Source organism: Bactrocera tryoni, unplaced genomic scaffold, assembly GCF_016617805.1.
Source record: "Bactrocera tryoni isolate S06 unplaced genomic scaffold, CSIRO_BtryS06_freeze2 scaffold_25, whole genome shotgun sequence".
NCBI lineage: Eukaryota > Metazoa > Arthropoda > Insecta > Diptera > Tephritidae > Bactrocera > Bactrocera tryoni.
The window spans coordinates 32,035,644-32,048,342 of record NW_024395977.1 but is presented as its reverse complement, the minus strand read 5'-3'; the positions used below and the strand labels follow the sequence as shown (position 1 = coordinate 32,048,342).

At 36.8% G+C, this 12,699-nt stretch overlaps 1 protein-coding gene across 2 annotated transcripts in view; it reads left to right on the top strand.

Annotated features, from left to right (window-relative positions):
• Positions 1 to 12,699, top strand: part of LOC120780557 (mothers against decapentaplegic homolog 6) — a 45,017-nt gene that overhangs the window by 16,161 nt on the left and 16,157 nt on the right. For both annotated transcript variants that reach the window (XM_040112815.1, XM_040112814.1), the window contains exon 2: positions 12,307 to 12,354. In XM_040112815.1, the coding sequence (XP_039968749.1) occupies positions 12,307 to 12,354 (48 nt within the window). The remainder of the gene's footprint in view (positions 1 to 12,306; positions 12,355 to 12,699) is intronic.

The window sequence follows — 12,699 nt, the reverse complement described above, 5'->3', positions numbered from 1 at the left end:
GTTTTACATTGAATCCGATAGATTGCGCTACCATCGCAGTATCCAATATTCAAACCTTAAATTGGCGTAAACGTGCAATAAACAAAAAGATGCCAAAGTAAAAGGCGACATCTGTAGACAAGTTTTCATAATGTGGACTGAGTTGTTCGTTCTTTAGTAATAAATTGGGTATCGATATATGAAAAATATGTCACCAAGCACCCCACGCTTTTCTCACAGTAATGCAGAAAATTTTCCTTCATTATTATTGTTAGTTTATACAAAGAATTATTTTTCACTTTTTAGTTTGATATGTTTTAAAAGCGTGTTTTTTAGTTTGTTTAAACTATATTTATTTTTAATTTTTTAGTTTGATGTGAGAAACCCCAAATTTGTTAAAATATGAACTATGACATGTAGTATGGGTTAAGTAAATCGATAATTAGGCAGCATTTAATATCTACTCGTAACCTTTCATTGACTAATTGTTATATTATTTGCGACCAAGTTCTATTGGCGACTTTACGAATTATTACTTCTTAATCGAATCATTTCTTCTAAAGCTTCACTGTTACGTGGGGTTTTACCTGTCAACTTTGAACAGTCTAGTTCTTCAATTCGAATACCGTCCAAAGATCTACAACGACTAAGTGCTACATAAGCTTGTCCAGCAGCAATCAGTCGAGAGTCCAGATAAAGTACTGCATGATCTACTGTGTAACCAGAGAACGTATATTTATAAATTTATAAATATACGTTCCCTGGTACAACCTTGAATCTTATGAACGGTCGACGCCCAACTCAGTATGCTATTAAAATGTCACCAAAACTAGTTTTATATAGATGTTGCATACTCTTAAGCGCATCGTTTTGGTGAGCTGCTTAAACTTACTATCGCCTTCCTACAGTGCCGCTCAAATAATCTAGGTTTCAGTACCACTTAAAAAAGTTACAAACATCCATACATACATACATACATACATACAAGTGAAGCTAATAAAGGCGTATTAAAAAAAAAGTTGTGTTAGTTGAACCATTTATAACTCAAGAACGGCTAAACCGATTTGGCTGAAAATTGGTGCAGAAGTAGCTTAGAACCAGGGTAAAGACATAGGATACCTTTTATCTCTTAATGTCAAAATTTAATACAACTCATAAATACAAAAATTATATTTCAAATAATAAGCATTTGTTAAAAATTCATGTTTGTAGAAATCATTTGAATCTTTAATTTCTTCAAAAAAAAAAAAACAAAAATAACAAAAACAATAAAAACAACCTCACATCTATATGTACATACATATAAAAGAAAGTTGTGTTAGTTCCACCATTTATAACTCAAGAACGGCTAAACCGATTTAGCTGAAAATTGGTGGAAAAGTAGCTTAGAAACAGGGTAAGGACACAGGATACCTTTTATCTCTTTATGTCAAAATTTAATACAACTCATAAATACAAAAAATATATTTCAAATAATAAGCATTTGTTTAAAATTTATGTGTGTAGGAATCATTTGAATATATGCGTACAATTATAAATATATTCTTCCTCATGAATAATACTATTGCTAAGTATTTGGAATAGTAGAAAGGAACTACAACCAAATACGAAATAAAATAGATTATAACTGGCTCAGTAATCAGTCATTGAGTATGTAATATACCACATGCATCCCAAACGACTAATGTTATAACCTTTTCAGCCGTCTTTTTCGTCTTTCCACGCCTGAGAACCGGTTCATCATGTGCAGTCCACTAGAATGACAGTCGATTGGACTTCAGTGGGAAATGATGGAGTTATGTTTCTATTGTCACACACCTTCGCAAAAATTTGGTTTTATTACGATTAAAGAGCACTCAAACACTTCTCAGAATCAGTTATTCGTTGTTTTTGTTGGATTATGAACTTGCGAGGCACCCACTTTGCACAGAGCTTTCACCTCTTTAAGCTATCTTTTCATCGGTGGTTTTCCCTGAGCCCAAATTCAACAGTATTTTCCCCCAAAAAGCAATGCTTTATTAACACTCGAAATGCCTTATGATCACAAGTTGCTTCATAAAAATGCTATATCTCATTAACTAATAATTGTAATCCAACCAATAGAAATCTTATAGATGGTAGTAGTATTATTATTTAAGTATCAGCCACAGTGAAGCGTGGACGGGTCTTCTAGTATACATATAATTCCTGATAAGTAAGAATTTCTTATTGCATAAGCACAAGCCACTGATGTGATTAGCTTAATACGTTAAATAAGCATTCCGGAAAAAATTTCCTTCATTGCCTCCCTTTTCATCGAGAGCTCCAAATTCTGTTATAGCATCAATTATTTCATTAATTCTCCTGCTTAACTCACTAATGCTACCTATTCGTAATGTATTTATTTCCTTAGTTATGGTCATTTGATCTTTCCTAGGCTTAAAATGTTGTTTTAGGTATATTTTGCAATCTTCCCAACATACTGGTGGGGCAAGATGCAAATAATTTTTAGCTTTCCCACTTATTTTTAAATCGTACTCTAAAAACCTTTTGTTCCTGGCTTAGATAATCCCTCAGAATCCTATCTATTGCTTCAATGAATGCTGGCAATTGGCCGGCATCACCCTCAAAAGAATTTACATATTTTTTATCTTTTTCAATACGTTGTCTTCTCTTCTTCTTAATTGGCGTAAGCACCGCTTACGCGATTATAGCCGAGTTAACAACAGCGCGCCAGTCGTTTCTTCTTTTCGCTACGTGGCGCCAATTGGATATTCCAAGCGAAGCCAGGTCCTTCTCCACTTGGTTCTTCCAACGGAGTGGAGGTCTTCCTCTTCTTCTGCTTCCCCCGGCGGGTACTGCGTCGAATACTTTCAGAGCTGGAGTGTTTTCATCCATCCGGACAACATGACCTAGCCAGCGTAGCCGCTGTCTTTTAATTCGCTGAACTATGTCAATGTCGTCGTTCATCTCGAACAGCTCATCGTTCCATCGAATGCGATATTCGCCGTGGCCAATGCGCAAAGGATCATAAATCTTTCGCAGAATTTTTCTCTCGAAAACTCGTAACGTCGACTCATCGGTTGCTGTCATCGTCCAAGCCTCTGCACCATATAGCAGAACGGGAATTATGAGCGACTTATAGAGTTTGGCTTTTATTCGTCGAGAGAGGACTTTACTTTTCAATTGCATACTCAGTCCGAAGTAGCACCTGTTGGCAAGAGCAATCCTGCGTTGGATTTCCAGGCTGACACTGTTGGTGGTGTTAATACTGGTTCCTAAATGGACGAAATTATCTACAACTTCAAAGTTCAAAGTCAGCAGTGACGTGAAAGCTAAGTCGCGAGTGCGACTACTGTTTATTTGATGACAGGAGATATTTCGCCTTGCCCTCGTTCACTGCCAGACCCATTTTCTCTGCTTCCTTGTCCAGCCTGGAGAAAGCAGAACTAACGACGCGGGTGTTGAGGCCGATGATATCAATATACGTTGTCTTATTGACCTCTGATTATGTATTGCATTTAATTCTAACAATTGTGTAATTGCTATTGCTCAATTTTCTAAATTCCTATTATTATGAGCCATTTTATTTAAATTGGCTTATCCTTCTTTTCCGAGAACTTCTGTTTTATTAAAATATTAATATTTAATTTATTCTTACGATACTTCTCTGCATTATAGCTGCTGCTGCTATTTCCGCTGTTACTGATGTTGCTGCTGTTGCTGCTGTTGATGTTGTTGTTTCCGTTATAGCTGCTGCTGCTGTTTCCGCTGTTGATGTTGTTTTTTTTGTTATAGCTGCTGCTGGTGTAGATGTCTATGGTGCTGTTTGCTGTTTTTTCTTATGCTCTTGTTCTCTGTTTCTTACTATTATTAAACGTCTTACGCTTTTAGACGTTGTAAAACAATTGATATGCATTCACTATTGAGTTTTGTTACTAAATTGTTATTGTTATATATGTATATATAATACATATAAATATTTTTTTTGTACAACTGCAGTTTTTGTTGTTTAATTTAATTTTAGCTTTAACTTCTGTTAACAATTGTCGAGATAATCTTTTTGTTCTTTTATTTATTTTATTCAAGCTAAATGCTACTAAAAAGAGTTACTTCTTTGCATGATTTCTGTTTTTCAACTGTTTATTCCATTTAAAACTTAAGACTGCTTAAGCTTCATATTATTCTATACATATAATTTTATACATTAAAAAATGCTGACTCGTGGCATTCCGTCATGTTCAGCTTCTGATCCATACCTCTGTGGCATGGTTGGTTTAAAATTACAACTATTAGGGCAGTCATACATATCTCGCGCTTCGCTCAACTTATGGTCAAGATAATCGGCCTACTCAGCATACTATTCGCAACACAATCATCCATTGGATAATATTCGACTGAATAGACCACGTCCAGCACATAGTGAAGAATATATAACAGTCATAGCTGACAGTGTACTCGGACACCGTGGAAAGACTATTCGGCGCAGTTCGCAGCAACTTGGACTGACGTATGGAGCGAGTTGGCACATTTTACGTCCAGATCTTAAATTGAGAGCGTGCAAATACAACTTGTGCAAGAGCTGAATCCACTCGATCTTCCCAAGGGACATAGCTTCGCTCTATGGGCGCTTGAAAAGTTCCAAGAAGATCCGACGTTTTCAAGCCAAATTTTGTTCAGTAAAGAGCCCATTTCTGGCTCAATGCGTACGTTTGGTGTAGTTAGCGGGTCGGTGGAATCATTGGTCCTTCTTATTTCTTCTAAAATGATGCCGGTGCGAACGAAACCGTCAATGCCTGAAATTGAAGCTTCGATTCATTTGCTAGTTACCAGTCGAAATGTTCGAAAGAGTCATCGAAAATTTGACTCAATGAATGGACCATCTGATAAATGCCAAAGAATCTTTCGAATGATAATAAACATTCCCCATTAAATTTGAAGTTTTGTGTTTTTCTTAAAAAAAAGTAAGGAATGGATCACTCTTTATTTCGAACTAAAGTTTTCAGACTTAGTACAACACTTCTTCCTTTGTTTTCAAACATAATGACATTTGAGTGATATACTATATATAAAATATTTTTATATGTAAATATTCTAGTTAAGCAATTTTAAAATACATGTGTTATTTGTTATTAAATAACAATTTTTAAATATAGATAGAAATAAAATACTCTAAAATCAAATTAAATGTAATTTGGAATATGTGAATAAATTTATACTTAGGGAATCTCTGTTAAGACTTATGCTTAAAATAGCAAATATTGCATACAAATTATATATATCATAAGTGTATTGTAATATTGATATAAGAAATACATTTTTTTATTCTTTGTCATAAAACGATTTATTTTCACACTCCTCAATACATTGGCATGCGTTTTAAATTAATTATAAGCTTATAAAACAAAACTAACGTACGGTTTCCCACAATTGGACAAAACTTCTTAAAAAATCCTCTAAATACGTGAATAATTGTGACAACACTTAATTCTAATTAAAATATACACGGAAATTTCTTATACCACTTTACTTTGTGAGACTATAAGTGGTTACGCCCGAACCTTCCTTACTAGCTTTAAAATCATTTAGTTTAAAAATATATTTTTCTTGCGTGTGTTTTTTCCGCATCGTATTCTGAAAAATTGGTTGATAGACACCTCTAAGAAAGACTCTCAAAGTATGAGCTTTTATTGTTAACGGGAAGGTCCATAAAGTAACGGTTTCTTGTGGATGCGGTATGAAATTGAATGCTCTTCAAAAATATCACAAACAATTTTTTCGTCAACCTAACCGTTGAAAGGATATTCACGGTAAAAATTTTATTATTAAAAAAAATGTGTTTCTTAAGAATTTTATCGCTTAACACGTTCGCGGACGTGAATGCTATAGCATTCAATTTCATACTGATGCAAAATGACGTGAATGCTATAGCATTCAAATTTTAAAGCCAATTTTTATTCATTTAATTTTATACAATCTTAAGTTTTTGTAATTAATACACATTTCAAAATAATGACCAATTGGTTCATTAGATACTTTCATATTATTTTATCTTTTCTCCGTGTATTTACAAATTTCCTCACGTCATTCTGGTTGAAAAATATTATCTATATCGTCGTGGATGCTATAGCATTCATTGTATATAACGGTTAAAATACGATGTTCTGACTACTCTTATAATATATGTCTAATTAGATTTCGGATATTACAACTAGTTTCAAAAATAATTGCCTGTATATTTTTGCAGCTCCCTAAAATTTTTTGCGTCCGCGAACGTGTTAACGAAAAAAATGATTATTAATCGGAAAATTCTATTTTTGTAGGAAATTTACTGCTCTACAAAAATGGCCTTTTATTTCATAAATAATATATCTGTTAAAAGTATATTTTTATTATTATTTTAATTTTCTCAATACCTATTTTAATCGAAAAATTAAATAGACCATTTTGGTAGAGAAGACATTTTCGTAAAATACTATGGGCGTTGAAATTTAAAATGATGTTTATTTGAATGATGAAATGATGTTTATTATAAATTGCAACGTTCATAGTTTTGCATGTGAAGTATAAGATTCCAAAAAAAAAACAACTTTGCCTTAAAATTCAACCGTTTATATTTTTAAAATGAATAGGTTTACGAAAAACACGTAGAAGATCATTTTGTAGAGCATTCAATTTCCTATAAAGCCTATGCATCCCATCCCTGAAGTGAGAATCGAGAAGGTCTGCAAACTCCGCTTCAACATCCGTGATGACCTCTTCATTTGATAAAAAACGCTGAAAGCCGCTGGGGACAAATCTGGTGAATACGAAATGCTCTTGCGACACGGTGCATTGTCCTGATGAAAACGATTTCTTTCTTCTGCAAACCGGGTCTTTTTTAACGAACTTTTTCCTTTAACTGGTACAAAGGGTTGCAAAAATATTCAGAATTAATTGTTTTACCAGTTTGAAAGTAATCCACAAACGAATTTCCTCTCGCATCCCAAAAAACTGATGCCATAACCTTCTCGGCTGATTTCCGGACACGAACTAGTTTCGATTCAAGATCATGGTGATAGACCCAAGTCTCATACTTAGGGATGAATCGACGTACAAAATCTACTTTTTCTTTTTTAAAACGATCCAAATTTTGCTGAAAGTCGCATTCGAATGTGTTTTTGTTCCAATGTTAGCGAATGCGGCATCCATTGTGCACACAGCTTTCTCAAACCCAAAATTTCACTTAAAATATGGCTCATACTTAACACTACTACAATTGACGATCTTCCAATTTCTAGAGCCGAAACCCGAGGATTTTCCTTAATTTCTTTTTTTTTTTTTATAGTGCTACTCCCACCTCATATCTCTCCCACGGGACCACTGGACAAAGTATTACTTCATGGGAGAGAAGAAGACGTTTAAGTCTCCTCTATTGCACGGACTGATTGAATTTTGTCATAATTTGATTTGCCGCTTCGCTGACAGCATTCCACTTTACAGAGGACTCGCACATAAGTGCTGTCAAATTTTCCACCGTGATAATACCTCCAAGGGAGGTTTTCAGCTTTTCCCTTATACTAGAAAACCGAGGGCAATAAAAGAACACGTGTTCAGAGTCTTCTATACACTCTGTGCACGTCGGACAGTATTGACTAAAGTCATGACGATATTTAAATAGATAGCTTCTGAAGCAACCATGCCCACTGAATATTTGGGTAAGGTGGAAATCCAGGTCTCCATGTTGTCTACCTATCCACAAATGTATGTCCGAAATCAGTCGGTAGGTCCACCGTCCTTTGCATGAAGTTTGCCACCGTTGCTGCGACATTGCAATGCTTTTTATTCTCTCTCCTCTTTTTGCTGTGGTAGACGTCTCTGATAAGTTATATATATGCGCGAATTCGTCTCCCTGGATGTCAATCGGCGCCATACTGGCTAATACCTCAGTAGCGTAATTTGAAATGGTTCGGAAAGCACTTATCACACGCATTGCTGAAAGCCTATGCACTGTGTTAATTGGTCTAGCATATGATTTTGTTTCTAGCGCCTGTATCCATATTGGAGCCGCGTACAGGATCACTGAGCTTATTGCCTTAGCTATTAAATTTCGTCGGCTGAAACGCACACAGCCTTTATTTGCCATCATTCTAGATAACGCATTATACATATATTTTATTTGCTTTACTTGTCGCATTTTCTAAGTGGTCCATGAACTTTAATCTTGAATCCACTATTACCCCAAGATACTTCAACTGTGGCTGTGAAGTAATCTCGCATTCTCCTATGGTCAGCGATATTTTCTCCTCAATCTTCCTTGAGCTTATGAGCAGGACTTCTGTTTTCTGCTCAGCCAGCTCAAGACTCATGGTAGCAAACCATCGGCGCAGACCATTTATGCTGTCATTGCATTTGATCCGGAGGTCATCCAGATATTTAGCTACAGCTACCAATATGAGGTCATCTGCATAAGCGATTGTTTTCACATTTTTTGGTTGCGGTATTTTTAACACCCCGTCGTACATCAGATTCCATAGCAGCGGGCCTAAAACCGAGCCTTGCGGTACTCCACTGGTGATAGTGTAGATCTGAGTGCCCTCGTCCGTCTCGTATAACAATCTCCTATTTTGAAAATAACTCATTATAATATTTATCAGATAATGAGGAGCGTGTATATCGTGTAGAGCTTTTATTATATTTGCCCACTTTGCGGAGTTGAACGCATTCTTCACATCCAGGGTTATTAGCGCGCAGTATTTTTTCCTACCACCTTTCCAACTTTTTCCACTTATTGCACATTTTGCAGTATCAACTACTTCTCTTAGTGCGTCAATAGTGGACCTCTTTTTAATAAAGCCGTATTGTTTCTCTGATAATCCGCCGGCTTTTTGGATTGCTAACTCCAAGCGGTTTCTTACAATGCTTTCGTACACTTTCCCAATTGTGTCGAGCATGCAAAGAGGTCGATAAGATGATGGTTCTTCTGGTGGCTTATTTGGCTTTGGGAGTAGAACTAGACGCTGCATCTTCCACGGATCGGGGAATACCTCTTCTAATATACACGCATTGTACATGTTAACAAATAATCTGTGCCTTAGAGTTATGGCTTCTTTAAGGGCTCTATTTGGTATACCATCTATTCCTGGCGCTTTGGAGTTTTTGATTTTTTTCGCAATAGCCAATAGTTCGTCTTCTGTGACTAATAGGGGTGGCTCCGTAGCTTCCTTTCCTTTAGTATAGGAAATGGAGGCATGTGCCGGGAAAAACGCTTCGACAACATTTTTCATAAATAATGCGTTCTTGGGCTGCTGAGACTTATTTTTGAATTTCGTCATACAGATTTTGTATGCCGTTCCCCAGGGGTCTATGTTCGCCTCTTCACAGAGCTTTTCGAAACCGGATCTCTTATTTACTAACGATAATTGCTGATTTCAGGAGCTTTTTCTGGCATTTAAATGCTCCTCTGAGGCTGATTTCGTTGTCACCTCCCTGGTTATGCTGTAGACGGCGTCTAGCTGAGTGACAAAGCTTCCTCAGCTTGGCAATTTCGTCGTTCCACCAATATACCGGCTCTCGATTGTTATAGTATCTCGTCTTGCGCATAGTTGCATCGCATGCAGCAACTAGTTCCTTCCGCACAGCGGATACTAAGTGGGCTGCGTTTTCGCCTGATGCATTTGCCGTACTCCAGACACTCTCAAAAACATCAGTATCAAATTCCTTTTGCCGCCAGCTTCGTCTTCGGGAGGTATTTCTCGGACAGTGTTCCGTTTCTTGGGAGAACGAAACTTGAGCAATTAGAGCCATATGGTCACTATTTGTGTACATATCTGACACCTTCCACTTAGTATGCCTGCTAAGCACGTCGTTAGCAAACATTAAGTCTATTATTGAACCTTTATTTCCCTTTTGAAAGGTATTTTGTGTGCCACTGTTTAAAACCGTGAGGTTCGTTTGGCTCAAAAATTGTAGAATGAGGCGAACGATGATTAGTAATTCTGCTACCCCACGCAGTGGACCATGCGTTAAAATCTCCCGCTATTATTATTGGCGATTTGCTTCTGATTTCTAGAGATAACTCCAGGAGAAAATCTTCAAATTCGCTAATTGTTGCGCTAGGACGAGCATAACAGCTTACAAAATATATTCCTTCTATATTCGCCCATGTAAAGCCGTTATTGGACTCCTTGGAACGTGGTGTGAAGGCTTGACCTTTGCAGGCCCATATTGCCGCTTTGCCACTTATATCTTTACTCCAAGTGCTTTCCGAACGTTGAGAATATTGTTCGTTTAATAGAGCGACATCTATGTTTTCTTCCAGCACCGTCTGTTTTAGAAGGTCTTGTGCTGCAGCGCAATGGTTGAGATTTAATTGCAATATCTTCGTTTTTTAGTTGACTTCAGCATATCTGCGTATTTAGGACAGACCGTACTTAGAACGGAGTGCTCCCCTTTACAGAGCATACAACTTGGGGAATTTGTGCATGTCTTTGCCACGTGACCTGGGGTTCCGCAACGTGTACAAAGGGAAGACCTATCAGTGGGGCTGCAACATTTGTGTGCTATATGTCCAAGTTGGAAGCACCTAAAACAACGAGTAATAGGTGAAAATTCCCGGAGGCGGCAGATAGACCACCCAATCTTTACTTTGCCACACTTGAGTAAAGTTTTGGCATCCTCAGCTCGTAGGCATATAAGAGCTATTTGAGTGCCACTTCGAGTTTTCCGCAAATTTTTTATATTTTTCTTCCCCAGGTTTTGGATCCCACACTCCTTTTGTAATGCCTCACAGATTTCTTCAGGGGTGGTTATCTCATCCAAGTCTTTACACATATGTAATGGTAATATTATGAGTTTTTGGCTGTATTACGGCCATCTCACCAATAACTCCTTCTAGGGCGCTTTCGAACGTGTCGGCTCTCTTTTCTGCTTGATTTTTTAGTTCAATTAGCAGATCTCCTTTGAGGGTTTTTCTAATGTACCTCACGTTTGAACCCAGTTCTTCAAGGCCTCTGTCGCATTTTATTTTTTTCAAGATATCCGTCCCTCCTTTTTTGTTAAGATTATAGCGTCTGGTTTCGATCTGATTTTCTTCTCGATCGGTTTCTTCTTTCTTACGACGTCTACGCATTTCTCGCCAGCGGGCTTGTCTCCCAAACTGTCTTTGTGCATGCATTCCGTGACCTCACTATAAGTTGCTTGCACTTTATGACTCATGTTTTTCGGCTTCTTTTTTGGTGGCAAATATCCCAATATCTCGCGAGGTCTCTTTGGGCCATTTTTATCACCTTTGATAGGAGATACCTGCGACGCCTTTCCTCTCTCTTTTCGACGGGTGCTCTTGCTTTTCTGCCTTGTCATACAAGCTTGTGATACAGCTTATCAGATCCCGCATAGCTTGGTTAATATGTCTCTGACCAGACATCATGCTTTCGAGCTCTTTGATTTTTTTACCCAGTTTTCAGAAATTACTGGGATTTTCATTATTTCCATTATTTTGAAGCTCCTCAGATTTGCCACCTTTGCATGCTTGGTCGGGATTTTCGCATATTTTTGCTGATCCAGCAGCGGTGGCCTCTTCAGGTTTGCCTTTTGGAGGCGTTCTCAGGATTTTTGAGTTCCTCCGATAAGGATTCTCTGGTGTACATTCCAAACTGTTCTCAGGGGCCATAACTCTGCCAGAGAATAGTTGGGAACACCTGTCCGTTGGTACGTTCAGTCTTTGCCTTAACAAACCTTACTTATATATTGATGGTTGTCAATGCCGTAACCAAAGCAAAACGAAGAAGGAGAAAAAGGAGAAACAAAATAAAAAACAGCAGATAGACTAAATCAAAACGACAAAAAGAAGTGATTGCACGTTTTGATTCGCTGTTACGTGGGGAAACTCCTATTTAATATTTATTTTTTGTATATAAATTTACCAAAAGAGGGGCAGGTAAGTGCCAAATAATTTCAATGGAAACCAAATCAAAGTACTTATCTAATTTTTTGGTATTAGCATCCAGTCAATCAAAAGTCCAGTCCCAGTCTCCCGGTAAGTCTCAAACATAAACAAGCCTGCTACCACTTCAAAAAACCACAAATTCTTGTTGATATTTTAGACCACTAGAAACACGTCTACTTTCACTCCCGGTTAAAATGCTATATGACGTCTGATCGTTCATTGTATTAATGTATGTTTCGGTGGCCACAATTCGTTGGATCATTGGCATTTTGTATTAGAACAAAGCTCTATTAGTTATATGAAATATTGGTTTATCTAATATGTTTATTTGAGTATTTTTGATAGAGCTTAATTATTATTCAATTCATGCAACTTTCTGTCCTTCATCCTACACATATGTATACAAAATATTTTTCTTACAGATACTGCTCCGCCGCCTTACCAGGAAATGGAGAGATCGAAATTCGAAGGTAATTTTATTTTTTCAAAACTCAGTCTTCCCATCCTTTAATGGATTATGTGAATTCGCGGGAAGAATTTAGTATACCGTCCCAGGATTTCAAGGATAAAAAGGATATGGTCGGATAGAGGAGATTATCCTGATCAAGGATATAGTTAAGTTATAGCCGCAGGAAGCTTATAGTTTTCGAGATATTCGCGTTTAAAATTTAAAATTTGCAATATTTTAATTACATATTTTCGATATATAAAATTAATTTTGCACTTATATTTTTCACTTTTATATCCACTAACACTTCACTAATTCATTTGTACACATTTATTTTATATAATATATTGCAAAAATAGCTTTTAAT